This window comes from Alosa sapidissima, chromosome 5 (assembly GCF_018492685.1).
Source record: "Alosa sapidissima isolate fAloSap1 chromosome 5, fAloSap1.pri, whole genome shotgun sequence".
NCBI lineage: Eukaryota > Metazoa > Chordata > Actinopteri > Clupeiformes > Clupeidae > Alosa > Alosa sapidissima.
Genome location: NC_055961.1, coordinates 39,058,784 through 39,074,366, shown reverse-complemented (window position 1 = coordinate 39,074,366; position 15,583 = coordinate 39,058,784). Strand labels below are relative to the sequence as shown.

General features: G+C 42.3%; 1 protein-coding gene across 2 annotated transcripts in view; it reads right to left on the bottom strand.

Moving 5' to 3' along the window:
• The window catches only part of ap5m1 (adaptor related protein complex 5 subunit mu 1), a 49,565-nt gene extending 43,025 nt beyond the window's left edge, over positions 1 to 6,540 (bottom strand). Inside the window, exons 1-3 of one of the 2 annotated variants that reach the window (XR_006032039.1) lie at positions 6,179 to 6,540; positions 5,399 to 6,056; positions 3,867 to 4,094 (exon numbers count right to left, since the gene is read on the bottom strand). Coding sequence is in view for 1 of the 2 variants with exons in the window: in XM_042093437.1 (XP_041949371.1) it covers positions 3,867 to 4,094; positions 5,399 to 6,056; positions 6,179 to 6,246 (954 nt within the window). In the remaining variant the exon portion in view is untranslated. The remainder of the gene's footprint in view (positions 1 to 3,866; positions 4,095 to 5,398; positions 6,057 to 6,178) is intronic. The other variant, XM_042093437.1, reaches the window with a different exon arrangement.
• Between the last annotated feature and the right edge of the window lie 9,043 nt (positions 6,541 to 15,583).

Here is a 15,583-nt window from a genome sequence, read left to right as displayed (position 1 = left end):
AGGTATTTACACTTCAGTCTAATTTATGTCTTCTTGCCATTATTACATTGACATACAATGATGTTTTGTTTGATTACTTGCTGTTTACTTAACGTTTTGTATGTCTTCCAGAGCACATCCTGATGTCAGGCTACACAGCTTTCTAGCCCACATTAGGTCATCACGTTAGAAGCAAAGGTTTGTGACCTAACTTTTATTGTTGTGCTAGTTCGTTTCTAGAAGTCTTTTTCTAGTAGGCTAATACAGGTTCTTATGTGCTCGTCAATGTTTGGGAAAGTCAATTCATGGATTTCTTCAGGTCACTTTCCACAGGTGTATAAAATCAAGCACCTCGATTATGAATGCAGACGGCATGGTGCTTGATTAATACACCTGTGAGACCCATGAATTGCATAACAGATAGAATTGATATTACCGAATGTCTTCTTGTGGGTGTGCTACTTAGTACATCATACACCTTACCACAGTCACTAAAATATTTTTGTTTCCATTGTGCCAGTACAGTTTTGTGTGAGATAGTGAATGTCCTGTGTACTATTAGTATCTTGTAACTTGACAGTAATACACATTTATTTACTTTAGGTACCCAAACAGAATACTTCATGAAAAGTATGAGTATTGATACAAGCACTTCGGATACACCATGGGCATGGGGGCCTGCTACCTCTACTGCCATCAAGCCTGTTCATCCAAGGCCAGCTAGAAGACCTCGGGTTGATCAAGAGGAGGAGGAGGATGAAAGCGACATCTCCACAATAACACCTGATGGCTCCACCTATGGCCCAGCGCAATCAAAGAGCAATGTAATAGAATCATCACAGCCAACGAATGTGTTTTGTGTGTTGTCTCTTCGGATCCCCAGGACAATACAAGCCGAAACAACAACTCAGACCTTTTCTCCTAAATAATCCCAGCACCATCTTAAAAAGGATCTGTAGGCCAGATGTCTGCATCGTCTGGCAAAAAGAGGACATTGTTAATTCTGTGCATAGTTTGGACGTTCTTGTTTTGTGTTTGCATTATTTTAATAGACTGCAATATTACTATTTGTCAGTGTTTCACAGACCACCTAGCAAAAAAAAAAAACAGTAGACCTACTTCAACAGTATATTACACAATAGGCCTTCTCACTGAATCACCTTGCTTACTGTCTTTGCACCTTGCTTATGGTGTCAGAGGATTCATATGATTTAAACTGGCATAGGTTACATCAGTGTTGCAGAACTGTTTGGATTTACATACAAGTTGGTTCAATATTGCAAACAACTCATCTATTATATTTTACCACATCTACTTGTGGAACACTTGAGATAGCTTGCGGACCACACTTTGAGTACCACTGCTGTATGTAAATATAATAAAGTTATTTATTGAAAATTGACCTGTTTTGTATATTTGTTTTAGGAGTTTCATCAGTTTTTGTCCCTTTTAAGCTAAAGGTTTATCTTACCTTTCATATCTTCTGTCTCACAGAGGGCCATAGTCGAATGTTTAGTGCATTTTGAAGGGAGTACATTATGCTAAGGCAGACTGTTTCTAATCCTGGGTACAGGGTCATACAGACAACAGGGGTACTGGTGTTGCCCATTTTTCTAACCACATGAGCAATCCCCTTACGAAAAAGTAGTATAGGAATCTTATAGTATTTGGGACAAAATATTATAGTAATCTTATAGGAATAATTATTATAGAAATAATTGGGACATACTGTAGAAGTACTACTAATAACTATAATATCCTGTAACCGCTATAGTTTTTCTATAGTAGTCTTATAGTACCTATAGTATGTCCAAATACTATAGTATTCCTATAAGATTACTGTAATATTTAGTCCCAAAATACTATAAGATTCCTATAGTAGGCTACTTTTTCTGTCATACGTGACAGAAAACAACTTGAGTAGGCTAACCTCTGCCAATGTCAGGCTATCAAAGCCATAGTTCCCATTAAGAAGTCTTGCAGCACACATTCTCTGCTTCTGTAGGCATTCTGGTACAATTCCAGCAAAATATAGCTAGGTAGGTATGTTTGCATTTAGATCTATATATATATATATATATTGGGCTATGACCAAGTGGTCTTTCAATGATAGTATCATGGAATTCAAACCATAACTATCTATTCCGATAGCATTAGCAGGCTAGGTCAGTGGCTGAACTGCATTTAGGGTGCTTTCCTGTGTTGTGAAGTAAAATATCTACTAGGAAGATTGCAAAGACTTTTGACTGTGTAAAGAAATAGGTCTTTATTTTAAAACGTTTCCAACTGTTTATTAGGGCTACTTGAAAGCAAGATGACGATTGTCACAAACGTTTACCTCTTTTAGGAGAAATTTTAAGCTGACAGGCAATTGTTACCATTCTATTAAACCAGCGTTCACCGACAAACAATCAGGAAGCGGTTCTTCTTCCTACTCGGATACTAGGATCAAACACATGAAGTTGTATCTCCGAAGACATTTTGTGCAACAGTTTTGACTCGAGTTTTAGCCAGGTTTTAGCACTGTAAAGTTGAATATGGAGCACAGGCAGAATCGGATGAGGACGCACTGGAGGAAGCGTCACAGTACTGTTAGCCAATCAGAGGTGAATTCATTAGCATGTCATTAATATTCATGACTAGAGGCAAAATCCAGTCGTTCCTCCCCGCCCACCTTCCCCACCAAACTAGAACAGCATTTTTTTCACCAAAACCGGCTCACAGGGCATTCATCAATACTACAGACCACTGCAAAATTAATGAAAAAACGATGAGATGAGACCTTTAAAATCTTAGTACTATGCAGCATCCCACGTTATCAGGCTACCGTCTATGCTGACTAGAGGGCGGCGGGAAGTGAAAGTAAAGGGCTGCGATCGCGCAGTCCAGGCTATATGAGGGCGAAGTAAAAACACTTTTACAAATAACGAATCCCGATTACCACTCCGCTGCAGTCTGGGACTTTTGCTAAATGCATGAAATACAAGCCTTACAGTGAAAGACGAATAGGCTACCTTCTGTGTCTTAGTGACTGGCATGTGGGGGCATAGCATCACGATGGTTGCTTTCCATATTGTCCAACGGCACAACCCTACTTGTCAAATCCGGTTCCCGCAGACCGCTACTCTGTGCATTCAGGATAGGAGCTGCTACTACAGCTGCATGCATTGGCCTATCAGAGCAGCAATCAAATACTGAGCCGTTGGTCCACAGATGCTCATCAGTCCTACTGTACATCCACTCCATCTAGTGGATCTATGACTTGCTAAGCAAGCGCTAATGTAATTTCGGTAGTGGCCTTCCTTTCTGCTCTTTTGGGGTGCAAGCGGCCATCGCTCTATCGCGATCTCCGCTTCAGGCATTCCATGACCACGGCCAGCTACAATGCCAAACACTCGCTTAGCTTATACACTCAGTAAAGCAATCATGCCGACGGGCGAACTAGTGAACTATAATGTTATTGCTACTACATTGTGCATATCTGTACATGTTGTTCATACATTGTTTATACGGCATATTCATATCTATTCTGATCTTATAAGGTTACTGCTAATACACTGCATATATTTATATTTGGCCTAACAGAAATTGCAGAGAACAATGCTCCTGTTGACAGTTCCATATGAGATTTGTTAAACATAATGTTCCATTCACTGGACCAAGCAGCGCCTTCCCATCTGCTTCCTTAAGTCACTGCAGTCACTGTGGCTAGAACTGCACTGGGACTCGGATTCACTACAGAATTAGTGAATTAATCAGCGTTCATTTTTTAATGTTTTATTTTTTATGTGATTAATTAATTGAAATTAACTTGTTATTTTGATAGCCTAAAAATAATATATCCAAAGCTAGAGTTATCAATGACTTTATGAAAGAATCATAGTTACCTGTGAAGTGTAACTGCAAAGCCTGAAGGGCTCCAGGGGAGGGGAGAAGGGGAACTTGTAGGGCCCCGAGAAGGCTGAAGCATCACCATAATCCATGCTACTGGCTGTCAGTGTGCTGGTATCTAGTGTGTTGACACAGGGATGTGCAAGGATATCTTGCAGGGGTGAGCCATTAGGTGGTAAAGAGAGTGTGACTGTGATGTTGGGTTGGGTTCCCTCCACTTCACACTGCAACCAACAATATCAAGAAAAAAAAGATTTGATAGCTTCATGACAAGGTATAACACAATGCACACCACTCAGTCCTTTCATGTGACTATTCTCTGCCTGAACAGACTGATTGCTCATTTCTTTAGCTTGGATAGCAGCCTGACTGCACAGTTTGTTCACACATGCACTTTTTGCACAATTACATTAGATTAATCACACAGGACTACCACAATGGTTCACTGCTTTTAATTTACTCTTTTAAGTTGAGCTGGCTCTTGAGCTTAAGAATTTCATTACTTATAATTAATTTTATAAGTACATGACAATAAAACTACTTGAACTTGAATTCTTGTTCATTGTCTTACTTCAATATCAAAAGCCCAAAAATGAAAATAATTTACAAAAGAGAGCGCCATGGACACTTGATTAAGTATATTTCATTTGAATTTTTTCATGCAAGTATAGGAAATATTCTCAGGTTAAAATGTGTCAAAGAATTCTTTCTATATCTGCGGCTGAGATGTTCTGAACAGCCCCAAATTTGATGTGTATGGTCACGCTAAAATGCTCTGGGGGTATGCCAAGTTTCGTGAAATTCTTTCCATGGGGGGGCCATGAAATAAATTAATTTGTACATGACAGTACTAGTGACTGTGTACACCCATCAGCTTGTAGATGGTGGTGTTGAGTGAAGGGTTGCCAGTAAGTGATAGTGACACTCACACAGTACTCACTCACTCACTCACACACACACACACACACACACACACACACAGAGGCACCCCCCCACACACACCCATTACACCATACCCCCGTACACATACAGAAGTCCCCCCACACATACCACTACACATACATACACAGTGTCATGTAAGAACATTTTGAGTCTGTTAGGAGGCACAAAGGTACAGTTTAGAACATGCTTCCATAAGCTAGCAGACAGGACCAATGTTTTCCACGCTTTTCCCGACCGATAGTATTCCGTAAACATGATCAACTGAGCTCTGTGTTAAAATTGGCCAGATTTCTCCTTTAATCGTTTTGGTCTGGCACTCTAGAGCCCTGCTTTGGTCTGAATCCTTCGAGCAATTACACACATACAGTCCCTCTGAGTAATGTCTAAGATATTTCAGGAGTTCAATGTACACCTATGAGTGAAAGTGTGTTTATTGGCCTAATGAGCCCTGTGGAACTTTAAACATGCCAAGTTTCAAGTGCTGGTGTCCTGGGTATCATTTACCAAAAATCTCAATAGAACTGTGCTGCAAATCCTAATTCATAGTTAGCCCATTCAAAACTCAATGTACTTCACAATGGCTTACCTTACACATGACAGTGCCATAAACATCCCAGAGATCTTGTTTGCTGTGATTGCCATATTGCATGGACCTTACGGTTTCTGTGACAGACACACTTACAGTCGATCTTCCCTTGTGGGTTCCTGCCTTCCAGGCTGGCTGCTTCTGAGAGCTGCTAGGAGTGGACACTGCCAGAAATGGAAAAATAGCAGAGTGTGGTGTGTCCACTGGTGTCCCCAGGGGACAAATGTGAAAGAGGATTAAAGGTAATAAATCTAAACGTGACACCAGAATATCAGGCTCGTGTGTTTTGTTCCCAGCTGACAGGAATGCCTGAAGACCAGACAAGAAGGCTATCCCTTGAGAGATAGAGACCTGACTTGAGAGGCGAGACTGTGAATAAGCAGAGGAATCTACCAAAGGCAGACAGACCATAATAACCCCCCCTTGAGTTACTGTTAAAAAGGGCCACAGTGTACCCCTACAGCCATCTGGGTGGAGCGCCAAAATGTGGGACTCTTGATGCAGCTCACAATCATCTCGCATGGCAACATACAGCCTGTCAGGATCCTCCAGTCCCAATTCAGTAAAAATTAGTAGACATATGGTACAATCCTCCGGTATTGCAACATATTGCGGCCCAGACAGAAGTTTTGCTCGGCGTTCGACCGATGGATATCGCCTAAAATGTGTGCATAAAATTAAAGTTAGCATGACATGTCAACTGGCATGATGAAATGTTAGGCCTATGGTAAAGCATTTGCATGATGATGTTGAAACTTTCGTAACTCATCAAACACTTACCTGGAAAAGCGCAATTTTGCAGCTTCTCCTTTCTCGTAGGATAATACCCAGATAGCCCGGAAACTCATTGATAAAATAAAACTTAAGTCAATGTATTTTGTATAATGTTGCTAAAAACAACTGCTTCTTGTTGTGGAAAAACGTATCGTTATCTAACACACTTGCAAAACTGATGCAGCGGTCCGACTGAAGTTAACGTTCGAATCGGGTGAAAGTTGTTCTAGCGATATCCAGATAGGCTAGGCCTAAAATAAATAGACACAGTCACATCAATAGAGACAAGTGAAGCCAACGTGAAACTGTTTTCTGTTTGGACAGCAGCATGAAACCGCGTGAAACTGGCGACAGTAAAGAAAGTTACATATGGCCGCCATCCGCTAATCTTTCAAAATAAAAGTTTTTCAATTCATGAAGAAGAAATGTAGGCTTATTAATTAAAAACGTTATTGTGTTACCAAAATAAAAGTAAAGTTTGAAAATAAGTAAATAAGACATTTAAATTGAAAATACACCTTAGAATGCTGCATTATATCTAGATTGCCTAGGGTTGACACTGTTGAAGGGCAATTCCATGGAAAATTGTGTTTTTGTAACATCCATAACGCCAATAAAATGTGATGGTATGGTATGATGTGAATGATTACATGAAATTTGAGCATTTGCTATTTTTGGCTGAAGAATGTACATGAGAAAAAATGCACAAAAAACTAATGTTATCATTCACATCATACAATTGCCAAGGCATTTCACTGGCGTTATGGGTGTGACAAAAAGTCCATTTTCTGTGGAATTGCCCTGAACTTCAAATTGTGTGGCTTGTGAAAACAGTAAGTTGTGCATAAGGGGGTATGGAATCCTTAACATGTACTTTCAGGAAATACTTACATATTTATACCAAATTAATCACTTTCAGAATATACCAAATCGCCTTTGGAGTAGCCTACCTAAGCCTGTAATTGACACTGTTAAACTTCAAATTGTGTGGCTGTGAAAACAATAAGTTGTGCATATTTAAGCACAATATTACTTTCAGGAAATATATATTTTGTATTCATACCAAATTTGCCTTTGTAGGTATAGAGAATGTCTAATAAGGGGAGAACCGCCACTCTCGGGAAACTTCCGGTTTCTGAACTGGTTGCAGTTCCTTTTCTGGTTCCACATGAGGGCTATGGTAGCCTAGAAATCTAGACGTGCCCCTAGCGGCAGCGAATTACATTTGCTGCCAGGGCTAGTCTAGCAACTCTCCGTTGGCTTGTGAGCTCCAGAAATCGAAACTTAATGAAATCATTATAATCACCAATCACCAATGAAATCGTGTATAGAGTCGTTAGGTGGGCTTAACATAATGATTGATGTCAGAGTTGCAACGGTTTGGCTTGAATTCCCTGCTACTTGAAAACAAATAAGATGGATGTTGCTGCTGGCGAACAGTGTGACACGAGTTAAGCTTTTATTAAGTTGGCAAACGTTTGAACTAGCCAACTAGCTCCGCTGGTGGGAAACGCATGGGACTCATAGCGCTGCCGCTGTCCTATTGCGTGCAGAGGGAATTTGAAAGACAACTGATTATCCCGCCCCTCGGACTGAGCACTGCGAACGGTGAGTGTCCAGACCCTACATTTTAATGTGGGTCTGGCTCGTCAGGCTAGGACTATGGAGCTGTACCCCTCAAATCCGCTTTTCTCGGGATATAATTTTTTGCCTAGAAATTTGAATGCTGCATGCGAAAGAGGGGGCAGAGAAAATACACACCCCTGAGTATTATACTTTTTGAGTCACTTATTTGTTCTAAAAAGCCTTTCAAATGCATCAATGACATCATTCATTAGCAGAAAGCTAGTGTGTTGTGGACAACAACGACCCAACCTGTAAGAAATCAAAAGGACGTAAGTACTTGTTCATTCAACTTTTGACCTATAATCCATATTGAGCTTGCAGAAACCACAATCAAATCTTCGATTTTTCAACGACAACCAGGTGAAAGAGACAAATCTAGCCGTCTAGCTCCATAGACCCCCATTGTTTTTGCACTTTTTTGCACATTCGTGATCGCCCCTAGCGGAACTCCAACAGATTGCAGGCACAATGGAGTTAATAGGGAGTGATCCGGCTCTCCGTAAATGGGCCCTGGTAGGTACCAGGCCATATTAAGTCTGTACCAAGTAGGCCTGCCATTGTAGGGTGACCAGATTTGTCTGAACTAAAATCGGGACACTTTGTGTGTGACCGCGTTTAACGTGAACATGCGGAAATTCAGACAGACACATTTTTCCTTTAAGGCCAATAGTTATAGGGGGTTGGGGGGTGTCACCCCTGAGAAAATTTATTAAATATTGTTATGTAAACGCACAAGTTCTGCACACTTTCAGTCAGAGAAAAAAGCCTGTACTATGCCTAAACACGAGTGCAAAGGCATTTGTTTGTCTCCTAAACATTGCTCACCCGTTATCAAGACATGCATGAAAACATTTAACTCGCAGTCATTTTGAGAATGATGACTTTCTCTTCAACATTGTCGTAGGGCCTAGGCTAGCGTAGCCTAACCGTTAAAACGAGGCAGATATGAAGAGGCATTACAACAATGTTTATGGATACATTGTAACGTTGGTTGCAAAGATTATGCAGACTGCTACGATTGACTGACACACGCACGCACACACACATTATCGAAATCATACACTGGACGCTTTAGGCTACAGTTTTTCTACATGTTCTTTTACTGTCTATGGTTGATAGTGGTTGGTGTAAACCGGGACATTTTAGCGTCCCGACAGGCTTTTGTCGGGACTCGGGACACACATCTCAAAATCGGGACTGTCCTGGTTAAACCGGTCTGGTCACCCTATGCCATTGACACACACTGTTGAACTTCAAATTGTTGAACAATAAGTTCCACAGTGTAAACCGTTAAATGGTCTGATGTTCTTTTGATTTCTGAAAATGTGTACTGCTGCTCCCTGCTTTTATGTATCTGGATCTTTTGAGTCGTCTCTAAATATTGTTATATTGTCATTCCACCATATTCCTTGCTGTGTTTTGATTTCAAGATCAACAACTGGCAAGGGATATCCAAGGAGGAATAGCAGGTAACGCCACAGCTGTAATTTAATTTGAATAGTCCCAGTTTCTCGGTTTGACTGTTTCCCACCCATCCACAACTGTTAAATTCTTTCCTTCCATGTTCCCAGCATAAGTTCAACACAGGTTTGGTTGGATGATCCTTCTTATGCCCCTGCAAATGTATCTAGTACACCATGGCAAGCTGAAGACATCTCAGATATAAAGGCATCTCCCCAACCTCAACCTGGAGAGCTGGGATTGAAGAAGTCTTGAATGCAGCACTATAGCCGGAGGGCCTGTGCTTGGACCACATCCAACTTTTGCATGAATTTGCAGCTGAGCTAAATTAGCCTAGAAATCTAGACGCACCCTAGTGGCAGCATATGTAATTGTAAATTGGCTTGCGAGCTGGAAAAATTAAACTTCGATAAGGTCAATCGCATCGTGTATAGAGTCGGTAGGCGGCATACCTGCCAACACTCCTGTTTTTCCCGGGTTTCTCCCGTTTTTAGCCCTATCTCCCGGACCCCTCCCGGTTTGTTATTTCTCCCGGGAAACTCCCGTAATTTGCATGGCCCAAACTCCTTTATGAATCGGACCAATATGTTTGTCTAATGTTGACCAGTTGCCAGATATTGTATCAAATGCATTATATTCACACAACCCACACACACCATAGGCTATACAATTTCAACCCGATTGTCACCTTAACCTGGCAACCTATAACCCAGTTGCGCAGTCGCGTTTAAGCGAGCCGATAGACATGGCAGGTGAAGGCGGTCGCGGTGTCCCCGCAAAGAAACCAAAGTACACTTGTAAATTTCAGCAATGTTGGACGCAACAATTTACGTGTATCTTACCCAGTCATATCGACAACCTCCACGCTTTTTGTAAGGTGTGTCGTGTTGATTTTAATGTAGGCCACGGAGGGAAAAATGACATTAGTCAGCACATTAAAACACAGCGGCACCATCGCGCAGAAGAGGCCAGTAAGGGCACACAGGCGATCTCATCCTTCATCACGAAAGGACAGACAGAGGCAGAAAACGTGATGCAAGCTGAACTGAAGATGACAATGTTGATAGCGCAGAAAAATGTTCCATTTGCTTTTTGTGATGACTTCACTGCGAGTGTGGCAGGCATGTTCCCTGATTCTGCCATCGCTAGGAAATATTCCTCTGGAAGGACCAAAACAGCTCAACTCATCAAGTTTATCTGATTAGTTGGCGAATGCTAGATTTACAATGTGGTTGTGGTAACATAATGCTAGATTTACAATGTTGTAACGTTAGCCTTCTGACAGGACAGATGTTGATATACAGGGCAACGTTTGGGCAATGTTGCTGTGCAACACTTGAGATTGGGCAACATGAAAAAAGAAAAATAACTTGTCATACTTGCAAGAGTGTATGATGAGAATAATCTTGAGGTTGTCACCAAATTTATTGACATGCCAGTCTGCAATGTGGGCACAGCAGATAGTCTCTATAAGAAGCTGGCAACCTCATTGAGGTGAGTGTATTTACATAATGAGTACTGAGGACTTAAGGCTCAGTTGAATGTGGCAGTATGTATGATTACAACAAATTATTTTGTGTGATTATCACAGTAATAGAGGAATCCCATGGGATAACCTGTTAGCCTTCAACTCCGACAACTGCAGCGTAATGAAAGGAAAGCACCATTCAGTCATCACAAAACTAAAAGCTAGTCAACCTTATGGCCAGGATGTGGGTTGCATATGCCACCTTGCCCAACTTGCCACAGGCTGTGGCATCAAGGCTATCAAGGCCCCAGTCGAGGATTTACTTGTTGTTGTATATGGCCACTTTGATAAAAGGTGAGTATAAAAGAGGAAAGGTTTGACTGTTCTGTCTTGGACATTTTAGTTAGAGTATGATGGATAAGGTTATCTTTTATTAGTGTTCTGAACAAATTGTACATTTCTCTTAATTCCTTTATCCCTATTTATTGTCATTGTTTGTTTTTCCTTGTACAGTGCAAAAAGATGTGAGCTGTATAAAGAGTTTGTTGAGTTTACAGACACAGACACACTGAAGCTCTTCAGATACTGCAGCACACGATGGCTCAGCCTCCACACCTGCATTGAAAGAGTGCTGAATCAATGGGCTGCTCTGCAGGCTTACTTCAACAGTCATGAGGACGAGAGGAGTGTTAAAATCTGGCGTCTGGCGGGCTACCTTGATCCGGAGATAAAATTCTATTTTCTCTTTCTGAGTGCCGCTCTTAAGCCATTGGTTGCATTCAACACTGCCTTCCAGGTAGGTAGGATGAAAGGTGGAGACATTACAAAAAATGTAAATGTCTATTTTAATGTATTTACATTTCATTTTTACCCATGTTTTAGGCAGAGGGAGTGATGATCCAAGACTGGTCAAGAGATACTTGGGCTACATTGTTCCAGCTAGATTGATTGTGGATACTCCTATCACTGAGGTATCCTACAGACAAGAGCACCAGCTGACAAATGAGGATCTCTTCATTGGAGTTGAGGCCAGAGCATTCCTCGAAAATGAAGAATTCTCGTCCGTGTCAGTGACAAGGATATATCAGTAAGTTGTAGCTTGTGTAATAATCATAATAATCTCTGTAATAATCATACCTAGATGCTTCATTTGTCTACCTTCATAGTTCCTGGTTAATATATTATGTGATTATGTGGCAATTGTGCTCATAGGACAGTGAGAGCTTTCTATGTGGAAGTCATTGGGAAGATGCTAAAGGCCTTCCCTTACAATCTCAAGTGCTTAAAGACCTGGAGGTACTGGACCCAGCATCTCGCCTGGATATCTCTCCTGAAACAGGTAAAAAGTATTCTATTGTAGGAATACTCATTCAGTACTTTCATGTGATCTAACTGAATATTTGTTGGAAATTTGTCATACTACATAGTTGTAAGGCTAGGTCGCATGTTCCCCCAACTGAAGTTTGAGGATCCAGATAAATTGAGAGGAGAGTTCACAGACTACCAGGTCACAGACAGCAACAAGTTGCCCCAGGAGCAGAGAGTTGACAGATTCTGGGGCCTTCTAGGGAGGAATGAGACCAAGTTCAGTGAGCTTGAATTTCCCCTTGAGGATCAATAAAGTATCTATCTATCTATCTATCTATCTAGCTGGCTAGACTGATGAAAGCATTGCTCTGCATTCCCCATAGCAATGCCTCCTCAGAGAGCAGTTTTAGCATGGTGAAAAAGATAGTTACAGAAAATCACATGAGCATGAATAACAGCACTCTTTGCTCTCTCCTATCCTGCAAAGTAAACCACACCAGTTCGGTTTCAAAATACACTGAGAGCAGCTAAATCTGCCACATACAATTACAACACTTCAAAAAAAAAAGTGAGCACATATTCATGTTTACAAAAATGTAGCCTACAACTGTACTTATGTTTACAAAAGAGAGTCACAGTTATTGATGCTCAAGGAATGAACTGTAAATAAATGTGTGAAATGTGTTTGTACCACAGTGTTATATGTGTACAGTGTTATGTGTTTTAATATGTTTTTGTTGTAATAAAATTACAAATAAAAAATCTAAAGAAATAATAATAAATTAAGTTATGTCTTCATTTATGGGTATTGCAATATTGACAAGGAGGACAATGTGTGTAAATAAACACTAATACTTGAAGTTTGGATCCCTGTATGTTTACAGAACTATGACAAAAGTATGACCTCAAACTGACATAGTCTACCTTGTGCACAGAGAAAGCAAAAGCCAGATGTGTTTTTTATTCATACCATCAGTGTGTTGTTGGCACAATGTCATTGTGTGCTTACTATTGTGATGGCTTGTGTTTACTGTTAGATACGAAAACACAATTTTTACAAAGGTGTGAAGAGTTAAGCAAGGTGTGTTAGCTTTTGCAAGAGACCTACAATGTTTTGCTGATTGGCTGAGAGGTTTTGCCATTTGTGTGTAGTTTTGCAAAAAAAGCCATAGTTACAAAAAATGTGCTTAAGCAATCAGAAAAAACTGTAAGAGAGTCCATACTAGCACCCCAACCTCTTTCTATGCACCTCATGACATTGACTGCCTTCTTGCATTTGGTTACATTTTTCTGAATATGATCTCCAAATGGCAACTTATAGTCCATCCATAAACCTTTTACTTTGAGCCTGCTTAACTGATTGCCCACAGTAACCTGTATTGTAGGGATATTACGCTTCTTAGAGAAACACCTGTGTCTTGTACACAGAAAACCGAAAACCCCACCTGTTTTCCCACTGCGGGAATTCAAACACTTACTATAGGTTTTTCTCTCACCTGCCATTAGAACATCCTGCCACCTGTGGCTACGACAGCTCCAGGATTGTTTCTTACTGTTTCTCTGTACAAGCCAATAAGGTAAAATTGTGTACCTGATGGAAAACGGATGGAAAACTCCATATAACACAGCTCAGACGACGTCACACCAACATCACGTGACACCTCTGATGAAGGCTACAGAGGCAAGGTAGCCGAAACTTGTCAGGTACACAATTTTACCTTTTTGTTTTGTACAGAGAAACAGTAAGAACTAGTAATACAGTAAGCCTAATGAACCTCTTCAATATAGCTCCAGGATTGATATTCTAGGTGTGCTCCATGTGCCTGTTCACTACGGCTCCAAGCATCTACCATCTTTCCGCTTTCACATCGCAAGGAGGGGAGCCAACCTTCTAGGCCTGGATCTATTCACAGGCCTGGGGTTCTGGTGCTGGCTCTGACATTTACCACATCACCTCCACCTGGCAGCAAAAGTGGCCAGCTCTCGATGGCCTTCGATGGAGTTTGATGGCCTAGGCTGTCTCACAGCCTTCACACACAGGCCTCTGGTGAACCCTGACGTGTCACCTGTCATCCAGCCACTGCGCAGGATTCCCTTTGCCTTGAGAGACGAGGTCACCCGCGAACTTGGGACACTCCTGGACATGGGAATTATTGAACCAGTCAACGCTGCTCCCTGGATTTCAAACTTCAAAAAATCTGGGGGAATAAGAATATGCGTGGACCTACATTTGGTGAATAAGGCAGTTATTCCAGACAGATCTCCTTTGCCTACCTCAGAGGAGCTCACTGCACACTTTCACGGCTCAACAGTCTTCACAAAGCTTACGTCAGGGCTACCTGCAGGTACCACTCCACCCAGCCAGCAGGGACCTCACTGCTTTCGTGACGCACGCTGGGGTGTTCCGGTACACTCAAATGGCTATTTGATTAAGCTCCGCCCCTAGCTGCTTCCAGAAGGTGATGAGCACAATTCTGGCTGGCATCCCTGGGGTAGTGTTTTTTCTGGATGACATTGTTATTCATGGTCAAGACATTGAGACACACAACAAGCGCCTCCAGAGGGTGGCTCAAGCCCTTCTTCAGAACACCCTGAATCTGAACGAAGAAAAATGCTGCTTTGCTGCCCCAGTTGAAGACTTCTCTCAGTTCCTCAGTGATAGGGGAGTCAAACACATCCGCACAGCATACTACAATCCACAAGCAAACGGCGGTGTGGAGCGGTTCAACCAGAGCCTAAAGAATGGTGTCCGAGCCCACCTGGCTCAGGGGTGTACATTCCAGACGGCACTCAACCAAACCCTAATGCACTACAGGGCCAGCCAACACTCCACAACTGGGGCCTCTCCAGCACTCCTCATGATGGGTAGGGAGATGGAACAGCCACTGGACAGACTCAAGGCATAAGGCATGGCAGTGCCTACAGCCGGCAGCTCTCAGGCTCAAGCCAAAGCCTCTGTAAACAGACACTAGCAACAGATGCGGCAGTATTTTGACCTGAAACACAGGGTCAAGAGCACTGCTATTACCGCTGGTGAGTGGGTTCGAGCTTGTAGGCCTCATTGGGGCAACAAGATGCCGTCATACTGGCGCCAGCCCTTCCAGGTGCACAGGCAGCTGGGCCCAGCCACATTCATGCTTAGTGACGGATCACGATGGCATGCTAAGACACTGAGGAAAGTGCGGAACCCAGGTGAGGAAATGGTGGCTCCACTGCCATCGGCCCCATCTGCACTGGTGCGGACACGTATAGGGCCACAGCAGGCTTCCCATACTCCTCAGGCTGCACCATCACCAGCGCCCCAGCAACCACAACCTGCGCCTGACCTGCAACCTCCTCTGCTTTCCCCTGGCCTCCAGGCAGATCCAGGGCTGGGCCGTGTCACGAGTTCAGCTATGGGGACTTCCCCAGCTGCTTTGGAGGGGCCGCAGCCAGAGGTCGAGGAGTGCCGACCCGTAAGGGCCAGGGCCCGCCCTGCCTACTTAAAGGACTTTGTCACAGAGCGACAGTGTATGCCTTGCACAACGTTCAATTGTTCTGGCAAATTA